At 46.5% G+C, this 22,114-nt stretch overlaps 2 protein-coding genes across 3 annotated transcripts in view; both read left to right on the plus strand.

The window, feature by feature from the left end:
- The window catches only part of LOC144115921 (golgin subfamily A member 1-like), a 143,573-nt gene that overhangs the window by 111,251 nt on the left and 10,208 nt on the right, over positions 1-22,114 (plus strand). For both annotated transcript variants that reach the window (XM_077650550.1, XM_077650551.1), the window contains 3 exons: positions 6,405-6,565; positions 16,845-16,955; positions 20,495-20,809. In XM_077650550.1, the coding sequence (XP_077506676.1) occupies positions 6,405-6,565; positions 16,845-16,955; positions 20,495-20,809 (587 nt within the window). The remainder of the gene's footprint in view (positions 1-6,404; positions 6,566-16,844; positions 16,956-20,494; positions 20,810-22,114) is intronic.
- LOC144104115 (uncharacterized) lies at positions 1,575-4,712 on the plus strand. The gene has a single exon (XM_077636932.1). The coding sequence runs from the start codon at positions 2,061-2,063 to the stop codon at positions 4,164-4,166; it is 2,106 nt and encodes a 701-aa protein (XP_077493058.1). The 5' UTR covers positions 1,575-2,060; the 3' UTR covers positions 4,167-4,712.

Here is a 22,114-nt window from a genome sequence, read left to right on the forward strand (position 1 = left end):
TCTGTGCACACAGTGCCATATTAAACTGCAGCGCCGATCAGTGCCACACTTCGAAGTGGTAGGTAACAGGTGTCAGCGTTCCTTTGCTGCTCAGGGCTTGCTGTCTTTTCTGTTTGCTCGGCACCTGAACAGTGTGCATAAAAGAGCATGTACTATCGCGATGGAAAGAAACGTGAACAACGCGGCGCCCACGCGCTCCGCTGTTCGAATTTCTTTTTATCGTGCCTTTACCTGGGCGGTAAGAAAAGACGTTAGAGTCGTCCTACAATGTATCATGGACGACTCTAGTGTCTTTTTGCTACCACTGAAGCAAAAGCGTGATGAAAGGAAATACGAACAGTGGAGCGCCTAGGCTTGGCTCTGTTCGAGTTTCTTTCCATCGCCCCTGTACATCCTTGGAGTTGCTGCAAAAAGTCATGGCAGAGGTGAAATTGAGCAAGTGAAATGTGGGGGCCTGACTAATGTGGTACTGGTGATTATGTTCCCTCATTGCTCTCAATTGTCAACAATGGGAGAGATGCAGGAAATTTTAACTAGGAATATGGGCTAACATGCACATGTTGCAAGTCCTAGCAGTATTGCTGTGGTGGCTAGAGTGAACTGTAACCATGGCTGGTGGTGCAAGTGCTTTGAGTGTTTGCATCAACAGAGGAGCCTTTAGGCTAGCGTTGAAGCACACAGCCACTGCTTCCTCTGCATAGGCTTTTTGCTTGCACTGATCATCACCCCATGCTTGCGACACATTGCGAATGTGTACTAGTTGCGTCAGGAGTAGCTGGAACATGGCCTTATCATGTAAATGTGCTGACCTTCCGGGTATTGGAGATTCAAGGGCGTAGTATGCTGGTTTGCATATGTGGGGTTGGAACACTGCGCGGGTATAATGTCCTGTTAAACTACACAGAGTTGCATGCCAGTGCACTGCAATGCCACATACAGGCTTTGTCTTTTCAGTTTCTGTTTTGTTTGCCACATACAAGCACAACACCACTAAAGTGATGCAGAATTTACAAGAACTGGCAGTGTAATGCAGAAAATGAAATGCAGTTCTCATGCCACTTGTGCATTAGTTGTTCCATTCCATGAGGAAAACTGTGTTACATACATGCTGGCACCATTTGCAAGGTTGGACTTGTGAGTAAAAAAAGCTTAAAAATATCTTCATTGTGACCACAAGTGACTGCCTATGGAATGCAGCCTTGTGGTCACTATGGCTTGTTGGGGATTTTGTTGTTTTGGATGATCCATGCTGCTAACATACCTGTGCAGCTGCATTGATGTATTGGACATACTTGTTAAAAGCCTTTTTTTTTTAAGATATGGTGGGTATGCAGTGCATATATGCCAGCTCCACTAGCCTTATATGCCTGAGCAGTTAATAGCCACCACGGTGGCTCAGTGGTTGTGTTGCCTGGCTGTTGACCTGAAAGACACAAAATCCCAGAGGGGGGTGGTCACATTTGCTAGAGACGCAGGTACTGTGCGATGTGAGTGTACGTTGAAGAACCCCAGGGGGTCGAAATTATCCAGAGCCCTTCAGCTTGATCCTTTGGGATGTTAAGGGGGGACGCGGCACTTGAGAGCCGAAAATCGGCCCAAAAATCGCATTTTCAATCACTTCATTTTCGCGTTCCCGAGACCATTCTGCGCCGATCTGCAAATTTTGGCTTCAAAACTATGTTTATTTCACGCGTTATACCAGTTAATAATAGCAAATACGGCACGCGGACCTTTAAATTGAGGTCAAAATTCGCCCTATTTCAACCGCCTGCAGCTCGGGAACTACGCACTCGATCGGCGCCATTTTGGTCTTGTTGGAAAGCTGCAGTTTCCAGCGTTTAATTTTTTTCAGTAAGCAACCCTGAGTTTCACGCAGAAAGAAAAAAAGCAACAACAAAAATGATGCGCGAAGTGGCCTTCTATTGGTTGCTTGAAGCATGTGACCAAAATGGCGGTTTTTGATTGGCTAAGGAAGCTTGTGGTCGGTGCCTGCCGCCATTTTGTAAGGGTATTTGCTCTTGCGAAAACGTGTTGTGCCCAACGTGATACTTCGGTTCGCCATGCCTGGCGGTGCGAAAAAACACCGATCTCTGCATCATTTTGGCCGTACACGGAAGAAAGGTAGAGGCAGAAAGCGTGCTGGTGCTGCTACCGCGTTGCGGGAGCACGTGATGGACAATCGGGCTCCGACATCGCCTGATAACGCCGTCGTGCCCGAGGACGCCTCCCCTGACAGCGTGCAAGATGTCGAATCCGGCCGCGCGTCGATAAACACCGATGTTATCAGTGAAGAAGTACGCGAGATCGGTTCCCCAGATGGCATGCGCAGTGTCGACTTAGGCCACGCTCGGATGAGCACCGATCTTATCGGCAACAGAGAAGCGCATGAGGTTGCTTCCTCTGACAGCGTGCGCTGTGTCGACTCCGGCCGCGTTCACATAAGCTTCGATGCTATTGGCGACAGAGAAGTGCGCGAGGCTCTCGCCCGTGAAAAAACGGCACTTCAACGACTTTCGTCGATACCGGCAACGGCACGGAAGGTTGAGCCTTTTGCAGAGGCAAGCAATGCGACAACGGCGCCAGTGCCGGATCAGCGTGCCGCTCCTTACGTCATCATGAACATCGACTCACTCAGCTCGCTCCTTCAAGTTCTGCGATGCGAAACGTGCAACCAGCCAGCGCGTATAGTGAGAGGTGATAGTGATTACGGCCTTGCGGTGAAGCTGATTGTCGTGTGCGACAACTGCGGAGACATCGCGACCGAATGGAGCTCGCCCCGAGTTGATGGTTCGAAGACCTGCAACGCGTTCGACGTCAACCTCCTGGCTACGCGAATAATGGTTTCAACAGGGAATGGCCAGACAGCCATGAACGATATATTCGCGGCAATGGGAGTGTCGCACCGTGGAATGCACCACAAAACTTTTCAGCGACATTTGAAGCAGTCTTTGGCACCTGCTGCCACACAAGTGGCCGAGGTCGCTATGAGCCAGTGTGCACAAAAGGTGGCCACACTCTACGAAGACCTGTGTTTTGGTCATAGAGGCAATATAGCAGTAAGCTATGATGGCTCTTGGATGACACGTGGTCACTCGTCACACCTATGCGTGGGTGCAGTGATAGAGTTGTTTTCAGGTTATGTCTTGGACTACGTTGTACTCTCTAACTTTTGTTTAGGGTGTGAGGTAGGACCGAAGCCAGATTCTGAGGGCTACGCAGAGTGGAAGGCCACACACCAGTGCCAGAAAAATAGTGATAGCAAAGCTGGTCACATGGAGGTCGAAGCTGGCCTCATACTTTTCCGAAGATCACTAGAGCGACATGGATTGCACTACACAACCATTTTGTGTGATGGTGACAGCCGTACATTTACAGCAATCCAAGAAGCGAAAGTGTATGGTTTCATTGATGTGCAGAAGGAGGACTGCGTGAACCATGTTCAGAAGCGCATGGGGACAGCACTGAGGAATTTGGTGCAGAAACAAAAAGGAGAGGGGAAGCGAAGCCTTGGTGGGAGAGGCCGGCTAACAAATGACCTCATCATGAGACTGAGCACATATTATGGCTGGGCTCTAAAGTCTAATGACGGTGACGTGGATGCAATGCAGAAGGCCGTAATGGCAACTTACAGGCATGTCACATCCACTGATGAACATTCAGATCATAGCCTATGCCCCACTGGAGACAATTCGTGGTGTCGCCAAAATGCTGCTAGAGCAAAGGGTGAGCCAGAACCCGGGCACCACTACAATTTGCCCAAAGACGTTGCAGAAGCAATGCTGCCCGTCTACACTCGGCTATCTGAAAGGACCCTACTCCAGAGGTGCCAGCGAGGCAAGACACAGAATGCTAACGAAAGTCTCCACTCCGTCATTTGGAGTCTAGTGTCGAAGGAGCAGCATTCTTCACTCGTTGCCGTGCAAGCTGCTGTTGCGGAAGCTGTCCTGCGCTTCAACACTGGGAATCTTCATGCATCATCTGCAATTCTACAGCAGCTAGACACGAACATCACTAGCAGTGGATTTCAGAGGGTCAGGGAGAAAGATCTCCGTCGAAGTGCCAGCTCGAAGAAGAAGCGAGAAGCTTCTCTGGAAGTGAGGAAGCAAGCCAAAAAAAGGCACAGAGACGGGATACATCCTGATTATGCCCCTGGAGCATTTCCTTGAAATTTTATTGGGTTTTTCCCAATAAAGATGTTTTGAAACCTTTTTTCTTGATTTCTCAAAACAGCAATTTTGGCACACTTGTGATTTTGGAGGAAAAATAGCTTTCGTTCTATTTCAGCTATCAACATAATTTTTTTTTTGCCAGAAAGGTAAATGCATGCAGAATGTAATATGCTCAATTTCAATACAATATTTATTTCAGAAATTTTTAAAAATGGGTCATATGTTTGGCGTGCGAAGATGGCGTTACTTTGATGAGCTGTAAGTCTAGTTCAAATTGGCCCAGAACATTTATTTATACCTTATTACACTCCTTAAACATCCTAGATTCATTCGATACTCAAACCACTGTGTTGTGGTTTTCTGTTAAGATGCTAATTTTGCTCCAAACAAAGAACCTAACTTTTACAGTATGTCGAAAACTACTCGTCCTATTGCAAAAGTAATTACACCTGAGGAATCACTTCATCAAAATATGCAAGATGTGAAAATTTGGTTCAGATCCATTCATAAATAAAAAAGTTGTCTATGAAGTGTAGCATCCCCCCTTAAACCCTGTAAACCTAACCAACCAGAGCAGTTAATGTTTTTATCCAGATAAATTACAATGGTAGGCCTAAAGTTAGTATGGAGAAATTCAAAGCAACTCTTAACATGGCAGAGGAATGCCAGCTTATGGTTGATAGTGAGGTACTGCTAGTTGTAGTGGAGCAGTGTGATCTAGGGAAATTGTTCATGAAAGATGCAAACAGTGAGAAAAAGATTAACAGAAGAGGTGGGAGTGTATCTTGTAGGTACTCCCTAGTTGTGACCAGTGGACCAGCAGCTTACTTATGGCAGATACCTCAGAAGAAAAGTACTATGTGACATGTATCCTGCCAGTGCCCCGTAGTGTGGGTCTTCAACATGGAGACAACTGAGACTCAGCATTGTGCAGCATTGTTGAGAGAGAAGAATATAGCTACAACGGTAACAAGAGAAAGTTGGAGCCGTAATTATGGTGTGCACATGTTGTGCCTAGACCAAATATCTAACTTGTGGTCAAATAGAGTGGCAGGGTGGACGCCAAGGTTAGGGTGGGGTTAGGCAAGAGAACCAGGGGCAGGCTAAGAAATGGCTAATGGTGGCTGTAGGTGGGGCTGACTGAAAGTTACTGGGAGAGGTGTTTGTCGTACAGAGGACTTGACCTGGGTGGCTGTGATGATGTTTAGGCCTGAAGGAGGGGTGGATGCATTGCGTTGCATGGGTAACCGCACTAGAAGTGCATCAGTACACTGTACCCTTTTCCACACATTGCAGCGGCTCAGCACCAAGGGCAAGTGATGGATTTGTAGTGGCGTACGAGATGGGCTGGCACCACGTTGATGCCACTTGAGCAAGTGGTTTTCCTTTGCCACCAATATAAACAGGTCCCCGCCATGACAGGTGCACAGGAAAAGGAAGGGGGAGCAAAAGGGGTTGGAGTAATCAATGCATTGACAGGTGTTGTAAAAACCGCTTCATGTCAGGGATGCTATATATATATATATATATATATATATATATATATATATATATATATATATATATATATATATATATATATATATATATATATATATATCCAGACTTCCACACCATTGTCTCATTTTGACTTCATGCAGTACGTGGGCCTTCATCTGCAGATCATTTGTTAGGCATTACTTGCCCCGAATTGCAATGGAGGTGACAAACACATGCAGTGCGAAACCACGCAGTGATAAGTGGTATGTACTGAGAGCAGATAGCCTCGGGCGTTTGATGGCCAGCTGCACATGCACGTGACACTAGCAGCACTGCAATAACCGTGACAGAATCAATTGTCATAATCAGAGCTTCCACTCAGCCGCTTAGCCATTGTCTTTGCGGCCCCTCTGCGACCTTAAAGAGCTGGTTGGCAGGTGGGCCAGCTGGGTCATGTGACCTAGTGACGTCATCACAACCTGCCCACCGGATTGTGAGCAAAGTGCCCACCGTGGCAGGTGGCAGTTCAGTTAATGATCGGTCGTGAGAGGTTACTGGGGAAGACCAACCGGGTCTCACAAGCCCCGTTAGTGGCAACACTTTGGTATCGCAGGGCAGTGGCGCATCGCTTAACCACTGCGTCACGAGTGGTGTGAGGACTCCCAGCTGTCTATGAATGTAAAATTGAGAGTTACCAATTTCACATACACGGGCGTTAACCCATTAATGCTACATAATGGCTCACAAAATGCGCAGAGGTGACGAATCTGAAGCAGAAATTGTCCTCCCTGGTCGCGGAGAACAAGAAGCTGAAGGAGGGGCTGGAGGCTCTGTGGGAGCAGGCGGACAAGGAACGTGGCCAACTGCAGGAGGAGGTGGCACACCTGCAAGAGTCCCTGCGTGCTGCATCCCGAAAGGTGAGCAGTGGGGCTTGCTCTGGGGACAATCCCTTGAGCCGTCTGGGCAGAGTGCAGGCAGCAACGCATGGGAAGAGTGGAGCGTGCACACAACATGAAAGGGTTTCCACGTTCCAGCTGTTCGAAGAAGAAGTGGGAAAAGTTCTGAGTGCGCTAGCACTTATAGTGGCCATTCCCTGCATTAGGACGTTGTGTGTTTGTCTGAAGCCGGTTTTGTGGCAGACTGCTCACCTGCCCACTGGACGGTGGGCAACCTGCCCCAGTGTGTATATATATATATATATGTATGGAGCAGAAAAATACAGGGAAATTTCATTTCATTTTATTTGTTCTTAGTTTTCTGTGTACAGAAAGCTCAAGGATCAGGGACAAAAGGTATGCTGTACCTGACTAGGTCCCTAAACCCTTACTTTGTTCGGAAAGAGTGCAATTTTTCAGAACAAAATACACAAACTTCGAAGCTAGGGAAGGCAAATGCAGCAACTACAAATACAGCACTAAAAAAACATAATATAACAGAAAAAGAGGAGCACTCGCCAAAAAAGAAAAAAGGGGAAAAAAAGACGTTTCGGGGCCTCTACGGGTCCCTTTTTCACAATGGCAGCGGATGAGCGAAGGTGGTGACTTATGTACGGTGCAGGTGGCATAATGAGCGTGCGTAAATCTCGGGAAGATTACCCCTCGTTCGGTTCAAGACGTGGTGTCGTTTGGATGTGAAGTAATTCTAGAAATAAGCGGGACGATAAAAACTTCTCCATCGCGATCACTGAGGCGTTGTTCCAGTCGATGGCATGTGATGCAGCTTGATAGTGTTCAGCCAAGGCATTTTTTTTCGTGCGGCCTTTGGCGACGTCATTTTGATGTTGTTTTAAACGCCTAATAAAATTGCCTGATTCGCCAATGTATGCAGCTTTGCAGTCCTTGCAGGGAATATTGTACACCACTCCGGGGAATCTGTTTCTTTCAACCCGGTCTTTAACTCTGACAAGTATTTGTTTCAGCTTACTTGGTGGCACGTGGGCGATATGGACATTATAGTCCTTGAAGACCCTGGCTAAGGCCAAACGACACCACATGTTTTAAACCGAAGGAGGAGTAATCTTCCTGCGATTTACGCAATGTCATTACGCCACCTGCACCGTACATAAGTCACCACCTTCACCCATCCGCTGCCATTGTGAACAAGGGACCCGTACGGGCCCCGAAACGTCTTTGTCTTTCCCCTTTTTTCTTTTTTGGCGAGTGCTCCTCTTTTCCTGTTATTATGTTCCCTCCTCGCCAGACAAGATTCCGTCAAACACTCGAATAAAAAAACATTACATACATAATTAAAAAACTGGCGGTGGTTTAGCTTTGGTTACATCTGGAGTGACGCGATAGCTACAGCTGGCCGAGTGGAACTTGGTCACGTGACGTGACGAACCACGTGATCAGCCACGGTGCCGCGCCACCGGCAGCTGCTCCGCACCACGTGACACCACGTGGCGGCGCAGCCACTCTGTGGCTGCGCCGCCACCGCCACGGGGTGGCCACGCTGAGGGCTCGAAATGCTACCGTAATGTAACTATCGCTACAATAAAGGAGCATTATAACAAACACATAATACTTAAAGCAAAACAGTACTAGAACTAATCAACAAAGCAGACATAATTCACATAATTCATATGTGTGAGAGAAGCCAACAGACAGAAACCAAGGACCATAGGGGATTTTCCATGCAGGGGCATCTGCTTCACGCAGATGTTGGTGAGTTGCGACACCATGGCTTCCCGAGCATCTGCAGGAACATCCCCGCAGGGGGATGATGGTGAGCAGTGCGTCACCACAGACCCGAGCACCCGAGCTTAGCCCTGCGTGCATCACCGTGTCTGGTGATGCTGCAGTCGCCTTTTCCTATCCTTCCCTCCATCTTTCACTTTCCTATCATCTTTCTCTCAACTGTCCTCCTCTCAACTGTCTTCTCCTCTCTTATTGACTTTTTCCTTTTTCCAGGCGACGAAGGTTAACCCTGTGTGAGTAACTACCCTGAGTTGCTTCATATTGGGTTATAGTTGAGGTGTACAGCTGGCATGGGCAGCACTTGCTTCTAAGTTCCTGTCCCGTCCCCTTGTTGGACTCCATAATGGGCGGCTGGCACCGCAGCTGAGCAACACATACTTTATGGCTCCTCCCACTTCGCAAAACGATCGCCACCCTAAAGAAAAAAAAAGGCGGACCAACATAACATCTGATTTCCTCACCAAAAAAAAAAAAAGAACCCTTTGCCAAATTTCACGTCATCCACAATGAAGCAAAAGACTAGACAGCTCGAATGATCTCTCCCTTCCTCATCGAAAAATCTCTCACGGAAGCATTGGGCCCTGACTACAAGGCGACGAAGTTAGCCAGCCATTGGTGACATCCTACTAGAAATCCGCGGCAAAAGCCAAATACCCAACCTCTCAAACATTGTCTCGTCTGGAGAAACCCCAGTCACTATTACACCTCACCAGTTCCTAAATACTGTGCGTGGTGTAATATCGGACTGTGACCTCATGTGCCTGACTGAAGAAGAAATATTGGAAGGACTGAAGGAACAGAATGTGACCAACGTGCACAGAATAAAAATTCGAAAAGATATCAAAGAAATCCCCACAAAGCACCTTGTCCTCATCTTTGCCTCCTGCACACTGCCCGACTCAATAGATGTAGGCTACACAAAAATATCAGCCCGAACGTACATTCCCAGCCCCTGCCGTTGCTTCAGGTGCCAACGATTTGGCCATGGCTTGCAGAGCTGCCGTGGTCAAGAAAAATGCACAAAATGCTAATGAGCATATCTCTGACAAATGCACTGCTTCACCAAACTGTACGAACTGTAGCGGGGATCACCCAGCCTACTCACGATCATGCTCACAATGGAACATAGAAAAGGAAACAATTACCCTCAAGACAAATGAACAAGCCAACAAGTTTTCCCTCACTCCCAACACAAACTTCGCCAATGCGGTGCAATGGGGTGATGCACCACGCCAGTCTTCAGCGCCCGCCCAGGCCTCGCTGAGCGAAGCCCCGGCAGGACAATCCACCCCCAGCCGTCGCGGTGGCTCAGTGGTTATGGCACTCGGCTGCTGACCCTAAAGACGCGAGTTCGATCCCGGCCGCGGAGGTCGAATTTCGATGGAGGCGAAATTCTAGAGGCCCGTGTACGGTGTGATGTCAGTGCATGTTAAAGAACCCCAGGTGGTCGAAATGTCCGGAGCCCCTCACTATGCCGTACCTCATGGCCTTAGTTACTTTGAGACGTCAAACCAAACCTATCTACCCCACCAGGCAGAGGCAGCAAAGGCTGCCCTGCCAACTCGGAAAGAGGGCTTGTCGACCTCGTGAGTCGGGAGCCCACAAGGTCTCTTCCAACAGGGAGAAGCTTACCACGCATACACCTGTTTCTTCATGGGAGTCCAGCGCTTCCAGGGAGGTGATGGATACCACCCCCAGCTCAGCTGTGTTGGAGGGTCGGTGTAACTCTCTCAAGAGAAAAGGAAAGCCAAGAATAATGCCTTTGAAAACTAACATTCCCCCAACACACTGAAACTTGTCAGTTTTGATTCAATGGAATTGTAGGGGAATGATCAGGAACTACATAGACATTGCAGACATAACTTAAATGAACATCGCCTATAGCTTTGTGCTTTTAGAAGACAAACCTAGGGCCAAAACACACAGATATCTTGAAAAAATTCCAAATTTTCCGACGAGATGAATAACAGGTGAATAGGCTCTCACGTGGCGTCGCAATCATAACGCAAAGCGGTGCCCCTGCACGAGAAATATTATTGAAAACAAACTTTCAGGCTGTAGCAGTCAGTGTAGTTGCACACAAAACAATAACAGTATGCTCTGTATTGTATACCACCACACCTAACAATTACTATCTGCAATTTGGAAAGCTTTCTACAGCAATTGCATGAACCATGTGTGGTATTGGGGATTTTAATGCGCACTCCCCTTTTGAGGCAGTGAGTGCATGGACATCATAGGCCAATTTAGTGGCGACTATCCTCCCTGCAGTTTGCCACTTCTGTCCACTCCTGGTACACAAACAACATTAGAAGATCCGGCAAACATGCTAGGTGAGCACTTGGCTGCTGTTTCCAGTTCTTCCAACTACACAGAGACATTTCAGAAATACAAAACCATAGCAGAAAATCTAAAACTTCCCACAGGAGCAGGCATGAACGAAGATTATAACAGGCAAATTACAATACAGGAACTAAATAGAGTACCATCTGCAGGCAGACAGACAGCAGCAGGCCTAGATAATACAGTCGCCGACCGATTTTTCGGACTCGAAGGGACCCAAAAAATGGTCCGAATAACCGCACAGTCCGAAAAATCCGTGAAGTACAAAAAAATCACTTTATTGAGATGAAATCTGCTTAAAAATGTCACTGATTTTACCTTGCGGAAAATTTCTCTTGCTGGCTACGATTTGCACCTGTATTTCCGCCAAGGTTGTGCTTTCACTGTACACGCAAGACAAAAAGGTCACCGCATTTAGTTGGAATACTTCCCACGCTTCTCTGACGGACCCGGCGGGGCCATGCTGCCCACAACCCGAGTGTGCACCACACCGCTCGTTAAACCCACGCAAAGATAAGACCCTTTTCTTTCAAAGCAGCGAAACCGTCGGACGCAATCACAAAACGGCGAACAGATGTAACTTCGTGAAGACTGAGCACCACTCGGTCAACGCAATCAGAGAAACCCAAGTGACGAAAATGCGAATGGCGAAAATATGAGACCCGCCACGGTGGCTCAGTGGTTAGGGCGCTCGGCTACTGATCCGGTACCCGGGTTGGAACCCGACCGCGATGGCCACGTTTCGATGGAGGCGAAACGCAAAGGTGCCAGTGTGCTGTGCGATGTCAGTGCATGTTAAAGATCCCCAGGTGGTCGAAATCATTCCGGAGCCCTCCATTACGGCACCTCTTTCTTCCTCCTTTCTTCTCTCAGTCCCTCCTTTATCCCTTCCCGCCGAGATATGAGATAGCTCCTGCACAATTTCCTTCCCCCAACAACCAATTTTCAATGTGTGGGACAAGCGATAACTGCCTGCGACAATGTCGGCGACAAAAGCAAGTTGGCAGCGATGACAATCCGGCTACCACCTCGAAGTGTCAGAGACCGCAGGGACCTCTACTGGCAACAATGAGGTGCCGAAAGTGTATCAAGCCAAGCCAACTGCAGCATAAATCGACCTCAATCCAAGATGGCACCTTTTGCGCCGGTGAAAAGCCAATAAGATGGCCGATTTTGGCCCGCAGGCGACTCAAATTAGTCCGAAAAATCGAACTTTTGGACTTTAGTCCGAAATATCCGTCGCGAATATGTATGCGCTTCTATAGGGTGACTGACGGTGCCTCATGGAGGTCCGAAATATCCTACAAGTCCGAATTATTGGAGTCCGAATTACCCGTCGGCTACTGTATACACTACACCATGCTTGCACATCTCGCTGAGGCTGCCGTTGAGGCACTCCTAAAATTCTTGAACAAAATCCGGCTTTCGGTGAAGATACCTGAGGCATGGAAGAAAGACATCATAGTACCTTTCTTGAAACCTGGAAAACCATCATCAAGTTCTGGTACTTCTAGACCAGTTGCACTCACCAGCTGCCTAGCAAAATCATTTGAAAGTGTGGTTAACATCCGACTATTCTTTGTTCGTGAATCTCATCAGCTTCTCGACATACATCAGTGTGGTTTCAAAAAAGCATGCTCCACCATGGATCATCTTGTCCACAGTGCGGGAGGCATTCATACACAAACAGCATTGTCTTGCGGTCTTCTTTGCATTGAGAAAACGTACGACACCACTTGGAGGTTTGGCATACTCCGCCACCTAGCGGATCCAACCATCCGGGTCATGATGCTGAACTGTTTGAGCGACTTTCTAGCAGACCGTTCATTCCAAGTACGTCTAGGTACTGCCCTATCAGTGAATTTCATCCAGGAGAACGGTGTACCTCAGGGGTGTGTTCTGAGTACTACACTTTTGGCAGTAAAAATGAACTCAGTAGCAAAAATAATCCCCAAGTCGATTGTGTATTCAGTATACGTAGACAACCTGCAAATTGCATGTACATCCTCCAGCATACCAACATGTGAGAGGCAGTTACAAATGACTATAAATAAACTGGCTAATTGGGCAGATAGAAATGGATTCAAATTGATAGAAATGGATTCAAATTTTCCCTAGAAAAATCAGTGACTGTGCTTTTCTTGCTCAAACGAGGATTACAGAGCGACCCTACCCTATACATACCTGAATGATGTTGTGTTACCCGTAAAACAGGAAAACAAGTTCTTGGGCATAACTTTTGATAAAAAGCCCACATTCATACCTCACGAAAACGCTGGGGCTCTGATAGAACTTGTCTTTTGCAGATTTACCGCTCTCTAGTGCGCTCCCGTTTAGATTATGGATCTGTGGTTTATGGTTCAGCCAAGCCATCATACTTGAAACGACTGGACCGAATTCACAACTTAGGTCTCCGTCTTTCAACCGGAGCATACAGGACATCTCTCATAAATGGTCTTTATGTAGAAACAAATGAACCATCCCTAGCATACAGAAGAACAATGCTCATAGGCGCATATGTACTGAAAGTAAGATCTCTACCGAAATATATTTGTTATCCAATTGTTACAAAGTGCACCTCCAGAACCCTGTTCAACAATAAACCGCAATCAATACGACCTCTGCTTCTCCGCTTCGAGGATAGTTGCCAAAACCTGGAAATACTGAGCAGTCTTCCTGATGTCGCCTCAAGACACGACCAACTGCCCCCCTGGTACAATCTTCCCAATGTGTGTGACATCACGTTAACACACTTCCGAAAAAAAAAAAAAACAGCACAAGAACACATTTTACAGGAACACCGGGCACTACAAGAAAAATATGCGAACTGGACAGAACTTTACACTGATGGCTCAAAAACAGCAGAATATGTCGGAAGCGTGGTTGTACAAGGCAACTGGCAAAAAATAGTAAGGCTCCCTAACTGCGCATCCATTTTTACTGCCGAATGTTATGCAGTCTCTATAGCTGTTGGCAGAATAATGAATAACAGCATTCAAAACAGCATAATCTGCACGGGTTGCACCACAGCGGTGGCCCAGCGGTTGAGCATCCGCCTTGCATGCGGGAGGTGCGGGCTTCGATCCCCAGTGCTGCCGAGTACCCACCGGTGATACAATTGATACAAGCTATCTGCTGTTCTGGTGCTCAGCTTATTTGGTGTGAAATGCTTGGGAAATGGGTCTTTGACCCCACCTTGAGTAGTCGGGGAAAACACCTTGTGCCATGGCACTGTTTGGCCTCAGATGCCCTTGCGCCATAAAAAATTCATCATCACCATCATAATCTACAAGGATTCACTTAGCGTGCTCAAGGCATTACATTACAGAAATGCAGTCAAACCCTTAGCAGGAAACATATTACACAACCTAGAAAATGTCAGAACACAGGGACATATAATAAAATTCTGCTGGGTGCCGAGCCACGTTGGAATATAAGGTAATGAAAGAGCCGACCAATATGCTGCACAAGCTCAGAGTTATGAAATCAAGAAAGTCAGCATACCCTGTAGAGACTGCTTGAAATTAATACACAGCAATCTCTAGGCTAAACGGCAGGAAACCTGGGACCAGGAAGTAAATAACAAACTGCATTTGGTAAAGCCCGTACCGGGTGAATGGAAAACCTGTAGTCACCAGGAACGTTTTATAGAGGTAATATTATGCTGTCTCTGTGTTGGACATACTTACCTTACACACAGTTTCCTACTAACAAAAGAAGACAAACCTATTTCTGAAAAATGCGGAGATGAAATTACAGTACATCACATCTTATTTTCATGCACAGAATTTGAATCACCGAGGAAAAAGTAATTTTCTCCATGCTACAAAGTACACCTTCCTCTTCACCCAGCATTGATTTCAGATCAAGGTGCACTTATTGATATCCCAAATGTTTTTAGCTTTTTAAGGGAAGCAGGTCTCCTTTAAAAGCTCTGAATTCTGACCCTGCGCCTTACTACATATGGTGGTACACCTCAGCCACCTTCTCATTCCTGAGAAGAAGGCCGAAGTTTTTTATTTGTTGGGTTCAGAGCCTCGAGATCCTTGCCTGGGCAAGGATGGTTACTGAGGTTGCCTGACCCTCTTTAAAGCTTTCTGTAATAGCCATTTTTGAAGTTCCTTTCCTTTCTCATTACCAACAAGTACAAACTTAATTTTTTAGGCCCTCACACCACTGATGGTTTTTCACATATTAAAATTCCGCAGAAAACAATTTTCCTACACCTTCAGCTTGGTGCATGATAGCCTTAGATGCTTATGCCCCATTAAAATCCAACACAACAGAGCACATAGGGGATTTTTTTTTCTTTCTTATTTCTTTTAATTTGTGGTGTTGATATCTAAAAAAAAAATAAGAAAGAATTCTGTTATATACATATAGTATACCTGCTCACCGCGTCAGGCGGCAGGTCATTTAATCTTGAGAGGATGCTCGGGAAGAGCAACCTGGGTCGCAACCCAAGTCCCACCGATGGCAGCACCTGCCATAGAAGGGCAGTGGCGCATCGCTTGACTGCTGCATCACTGTGCCAGGAGTGGTAGGGAGACTCCCAGGGATCTATGAATGTAGAGAATGACCAATTCCACATATATGGGCATTAACCCATTATCGCTATCCGAACAGCAGCCATCCGTGAACACTGCATCTGAACGCCGGAACCGAAGTGAAACCGAACTGCTAGCCCACGTTAATTCGCATTTGGTCCAGCTATCATGGCGGGCAGAGCCTCCACAGGGTACATTGTTATGCAGGTGAGCACAGAAGATGAAAAGTGGTGTGCAATGAGGGACCAGCTGGTACAGCATGATTTAAAGCATAACTGCACAGGAGACAAGACAGAGTCAAGTTGGAAATGTGCGCTCGTTCTGTCCACGTTTCCCCTGTGTCTCTTCTTCTGCCTAATTTTTATACTTTAAACCATTGTACCTAAGTGGCCTCTCCCACAAGTGCTTCGGATGATTACTCAGTACCCTGGAGTAATGTTGTAGGACACAAGATGCCCACACAGGCAGTTGTGTGGGATAGAGCATTTGCACTAGGCCTGCCAGCCATTAAAAATTTCGCCACCACTATCACTCCACATGCAGTATGAGAGGCCTTTGTGTGCGTCCATGTCCACTGCTAACACCATCGCTGGCCGGAAAGAGAAAGAACAATCTGAATAGGTTGGGACGAATGCCTGGTGGTCTGGGGTAGTATGAAGAGACAGAAGGCAACATTGTGTCCGTATTGGTTCAACACAGCTCCTGACCCTGCTCCGAATAGTTCTCTTGTGTACGGCAATGCCCATCCCACGGTTTTACTTGTTGGCGCAGCCCCCAGGGGACGCGGCTTTGAACAAAAAAAAGTGACTTTTTGAAATATGTGTCTCTATTTGTATGGCCTGTTTTATATGTTGTCCCAAAGTTTCATTGCTGGAATCGACCGTGAAATACTCTAAAAAAATTGCTCGTTTGCCATGGTGGCTCTGCATTGCACGGAAACTATTGAACAATGGGTGTTCTCCTTTATGGTTTTCTGCCTAGGTAATCACCTTGTGAAGCAGATTTCTTCCTCTTTTCTATTTTATCTATTTTGACCCAGTTTGCTGCATTCCTAGGACCATAGTGCAGGTGGAGACCTTGTGTATTTTTAAAATGTGTGAATTTTAAATTTCTTGTATGAAATTTTCTTCTCACTTTAGATACGTCAATGGACACTCCATCACAAAAATTCAAAACCAGAGTTTGTGCTTTCTGAAAAAAGAAATTCTTGGAATGTCTTGACATGTAGCACATCAGTAGCAAAGCACTGAATGTTGAAGCAGCCTTCTGCCACATGTTCTTTAATCTGCATATTATAAAACCGTTTTTTGGAGATATATATAAATTTCTTTAGAGTAGGTAGTCAAAGTTATTTGTCATATCCTGAAAAAATTTCATGTAAATGCATCAAGAAGTAAAAAAAAAAAGTTGCTGAAAGTTGCGTCCCCCCTTAAAGTTATTTTGGGATGGGTCAAAGAGGTGGCCACTATTTTGTTTTATTTGTTTATCCCTACTACTGTCTCAGACACAAGACATTGCAGCTGTAGCGAGTTTTAAAAATGTGGTGTGGCGTTCCTTTTTCTTGTGAAATTCCTGCCCGCTTGTGCCTGCAAGGAGGGTTTTCCTTGCAGGTGGAGCAGCTGGAGGAAGAGGCAGCCATCAATGAAACCAACAGCACCAGCCTGGCTGACCTGCAGAGCAAGGTGGCTGATCTTGAGGACCAAGTGTCTGAGAAAAACAAGGTGTGCGCCTGCCAGATGGGTTTGTTACACCCTTGCTGCATGGCCATTGGGCACCCATGAATGCGCGTGCATTAGGCGTTGGCAGAAAGCGACACTTGTCAGTGTTGCTTGTCTAGGGTTTGGATCCACTGCTCTTATCTGTGTGCTTCGTTAATTCTGCTCATGTTTTGCTGCTTCACCACATCCCGCCATGATGAAGTTGGTGGAGCACGACTTTGGCGGAAAATTACTTTGGATCCAGGGCACATGTCTTGAGAGCCAATGGTATGCTTTGTAATTTGCACACTCAGAATTAAGTTGTATGCATCATTTCTAGGCTGCAGGCAAAGGCAATGGTAAATTCAATTTTTTCGCTAATAACGTCTCTACTAACTTATGCTATATAAAATGCTGCATTATAAAAACCTTTGGTTGCAAAGCTTTCATCTCCTGCTCTCAGATTGTGTTAGAGCTCCAGTCGCAATGCGAAAGTTAGGTGGCAGCCATACTGAAACTATACTGATGATTTCCCTGCTCTTCAAGGACCTTTTCTTGGCGCAAAAACCTGAGCAGTTGTATTATCCTGTTTGCAGACATTATTGATTCCTTTACACTGGCTTTTAGGTTAGAAGACACTGCCTTGGTTTCATTAGCATTCGTAGCCAATGGATTTAATATGCTCTTAATATTTAATTTACTTCTGCATGGCATATTAGTACTGGTGCACAGTGTCTTCTGCATAAATGGCAGGGGCTACGATTCATCACCATTTACATTTTTTAATGTAAATATTTTTGTATTTACACTAAGAAATGGTAATAGTGAGAGAGGTTTTACTTCCTGTAAAAACTATCATCTGAGGTGCATTAAGCTAAGGGTAGCCACTGGCCATTTAACAGTTTTCCTATTGTAGATTTTCAGGTTGGATGTTGTTGTTTTGCTAAAAATGCACCATTTGGTCTGTATGCTTCAGACTTCAAACTTTTTCAGTAACTTTCCGGCTCAAATCGAATGAAGAGCCCCAGGAAATCATCAGCTGCATGCAGTGCACAGCAAAATGTAGTTTCTTGCTGTAGCTCTGGCCATGTTGCAGACAAATTTCTTTTCTGTAGTTAAGTAGCGAAATAATAGTCCTACATGGCTAGTTGTAAGTAATCCTGAATTGAGGTGAACAACACATCATTTCCTGTCATGCTATAGAGAGTGTGTGAGCATTTGTTTCTTTCTCTGATTGGTTGATGAGATGCATAGCTTTGGCTGCATTGCACAAATAAGTTAACGAGGAGCATAGTGTTACCGTATATTGCCACATATAAATCGACTCCGAATATAAGTCGACCCTGCAACTCGCAGCCCTTGCTGGCCAAAAAAATGTCTGTAAGATACCCCCCCCCCCATTTTCAGGATAGCATTGTGGCGCGTGCCAGCTCAAAGCAAAAAACTCATACTGATGCAATCTCAGGAAGAGCAGTCAGAGGCAAATGAAGGTCAAACGTGATGAAACGGCACTCCACTCTGCCTTCTATACCTGCGTGTGACCAGCTGGCTAATCAGACTGCAAACAGTCCTGTAGTTTTGGATACTGGCTTGACTTGTGCTCCGGAGGTTACCGGAAGTTTTCTCTCACGCTGTCTACCCCTCATCAGGGAAAGCGATTGCCGACGTGAGCGAGCAAGGTAAACGGTGTGCAGTTCGAATATTGCTAGCAGAACTGATATGCACTCGAATTAAGGATTATTTTTGGACACAGAGCTCCATGCATCCTGCCGGGAACAGATACTGGCTTGAGGCACGTACTACCCACGGCTCGGATAAAACTACTGTAAAAACCGGAATATAGGTCGAACTTTTTTTCTTAAAACCATGGTGAAAAGTCGACCCCCGTCTTATATACCGGTCATTGGTGGAAAAAATACGGAAGTCTTGCAACAATGGGTGGCTGAAGTCAACAGCCTCCATCACCATCGCCATTAGCAGCAGTGCTGCCATTTTGCATTTCAGTAGATGCAAAGCGGAAGCTAACGGCAATTTACCGTCGCCTTCAAGAAAAACACGATTGAGTACGAGGAAGCTCACGGGAACCTGGCGGCACAGCGCGAATTTGGAGTATCCGAAAAGAGCATTCAGTACTGGCGGAGGCAGAAGCTGCGTATTACAACTTGCAGCAACCAGAAGAAAACATCATTTCGTGGGCAGACCGTAGTGTATCGAGAATAGGAAGGAAACGTTGCGCTGCGAGCAAGATCGCTGCCTGTGACTGCCGAATGCATCCGCGTGAAAGCGGCAGAGATCGCGCGTGCCTCTAGACTCACGAGGGCGCAATTCAAAGGCTCGCCATCCTGGTTGCGGCGATTCATGAAGAGGAGGGCTTTGCTCTACGGCGCCGTACTTGCCTGTGCCAGAAACAAACACGCGGGCCGATTGGTGCGCGATATTGTTGAAAAATTTTCCGGGTGTGCATACAAGCAGCATTTAAATGAAATTAAATACTGTCACCATTGTGCAACCCCTCGAGTCGCATTTGTTTCAAAGTAAGGATGTCTTTCGGTACTTTTCCCATTGAAAAAGATTTTTCAATTTTAGAATTGGTTAGTTAGGGGGTCGACCTATATTCCGGTCCGACCTATAGTCCGGTTTTTACGGTACCTTAGACCCTCCGCACATGGAGGAAAGAAACAATTAGGAAAGGCAGTTGTGGCACATGTTTTGAAGCCGGAAGTGAGGGCTCCACCATCCTAGTTGGCACTGTCGTCTCAGTGCACATGTGCCGTGATGGCCAAGGCATGCAGATCTTGCATTGCGCTGGGCTGTCAGCAGCTAACAGACGGGTGCTGCAGACGCCACCGCTGCGCGACGAGCAATCTTAAGAAAGCAAGGGACTTCTGGCACACTTTTAACGCCAAAGTGTTAAGAAGCCTGTGTTGCAGAAAAGCCAGCATTGGCGTTGGCGTCGTTGACTGAGCAGAAAATCCGCGAAAAATCCCCAGGTGGACCACCTAGGTCACATGACCCTGTGGCATCATCACAACCTGCCCACCAGATTGTGAGAAAAGTGTACACCGTGGCAGGTGGCAGTTAAATGAATGATTGGTCATGAGAGGTTGCTTGTGAAGAGCAACCTGGATCGCAAAAGCCCCACTGGCGGCGGCAGCTGCCGTCGCAGGGCAGTGGCGCATCGCTTAACCGCTGCACCACTGCGCCTGGAGTGGTACGAGGACTCCCAGGGATCTATGAATGTAAAATACTGCTATCTGCTGTGAAGTAGAAATTTTTTTTTTTTTTTTGTCCTGCTGCTCGGATAGTGAGGGCCTCTCCTTGCCTTTTCTTCCTCCATGGCTCTGCATATATGTCTACCCCCGAATTTCAATTAGCCGTCGACTTATATGCGGCAATGCGCGGTAGTTGTTTATTTGCATGCAAAGATTTCCATTCCTTTGCATTAAGAGTGGTCCCCTGGAAACAAACTGAGGGCGCATTGCAGATGAGGGTGTTAAGGATCGATGAATGGCCATGTTGTTCCACTGGCTGCTTAATCAGCTTTGAACGCCCTACACCTGCAGATGCTGAAGTTGCAGCAGCAGAGGATCAGTGACATGAAGAAGACGTTGCAGAGGGAACTCAAAGGCCATCACGGTGCTTCCAGCACTGGTGCTGCTCTGGGCATTGAGAAAATGGCCAGCCTAGTCAATGAGGTGCCACCCTCCGCCGACCTTGGCAGTGCTCCAGGCCCAGCAGGCAATAGCGTATTGAAGACTGGAGCCCAGGACACGACAACAACACAGCCAAGGGGTCTCGACAACAAGCTGGAAGATGACATCAACTTCAAATACCTAAAGCACGTGGTCTTCAAGTTCATGACGAGCAAAGAGTATGAGGTAGGAGAGCCAGTGATGAAATGGGCTTGCTAGCAATACGTAACAAACCACTGTGTGGCTACATTCTAGCGGATACTGATTAGTCCCTTGTTTGCGGGAAAAAAAATTTGTCTGAAGCCTCTTTACTTGCTTGTCACCACCCACCTTGTTTAATTGCACCCTGCCAAAGTTCCCTCATGTTCATGGTGGCATGGGAAATGTGCATATTATTGGTGCAGAAAGGTGTTTAGGGAAAGAAAGAATCCAGTGTTAAGTGAGAAGCAATGTTCACAGATCTTTTTTGTGGTGTAGGTTTGCTGCATCTAGATGAGACTGTTGGAGCACGTTTCTGCACTTGAACTGACAGTCTGTTTCATGTATAGTTTGCCTGATGCCTAAATCCATAAGGCATAAAGTTTGTCTGGAAATCTGTTGGTGATGCAATTCTTGTAGAGCATACATCCAGCCATGTTTTGTCATGTACTGCATTTACCACAAGTAACCAGGCAACGGGGTTTGTCTCTCAGCCATTTAGCGAACACTTGTGACACCCCTTAAGCTCTAAATCTGTGTAAGCTAAGAACCTTAGAAGTTAGTAGTATTCACCTTTTGATACCTTTCGGTTTTTAGCAATGCTTCAAGGGCTCTGTTATATGGCTGAGAAGCCAACCCATTGCTTGACTACTTTTGGCAAAGACTGTACAGCTTATTCCTATTTTCTCATGAAAGCCCTTCATGCATCTTAGCAGTTTGTTATTCAATTATAATGAAGCTATGAGCCCAGAAGTGAACTATACTCTTGCAGGAACTAGCCATTTAAAATGATTCACCCGTAATTAGTGTGGCAGGTGACCATTGCTGACAGTGCTGGTTTGGACATGCTGGCCAAATTACTTGTCATTTTGTGTGCGTGCATGCATGCATGTGTACATACATGTGCACTAGAATTGCTTCACTGGTGCACCTTCAGCAGTAAGCCTCTGCTTGTGAGCTCAGCAACATGAAATTTGGCAAATGCATTCCATGCATGAAATGGCAGTGCAGTGAAAATTGGGCTCTTAGGGTCCAAAATGTGCTTCACAGACATGACTTAGGCCATGGCATGACACTCCCTTTCTTTTTTTGATATGTGCCTTTTTCACATGGCCACTCTGTGCATGCGTGCCTCTACTCCTTGAGCTGCACTGGTTGTACACACACAGCCAGCTCTTACTGCACATGCGTGTTTGTGCTAGTGACAGGTGCGAGTGGCAGATGGTGGTACCTGTCAAGCACACACTGGCCACTTTGCAGGTGTAGCTGGCAGCTCCTGGAACTGGATTGCAC

Source organism: Amblyomma americanum, chromosome 1 (assembly GCF_052857255.1).
Source record: "Amblyomma americanum isolate KBUSLIRL-KWMA chromosome 1, ASM5285725v1, whole genome shotgun sequence".
In the NCBI taxonomy this organism is placed as follows: domain Eukaryota; kingdom Metazoa; phylum Arthropoda; class Arachnida; order Ixodida; family Ixodidae; genus Amblyomma; species Amblyomma americanum.

What these genes read in the sequence shown, in the direction of transcription:
- LOC144104115 (XM_077636932.1), top strand. Translation starts at nt 2,061, where the DNA reads ATGCCTGGCGGTGCGAAAAAACACCGATCTCTGCATCATTTTGGCCGT.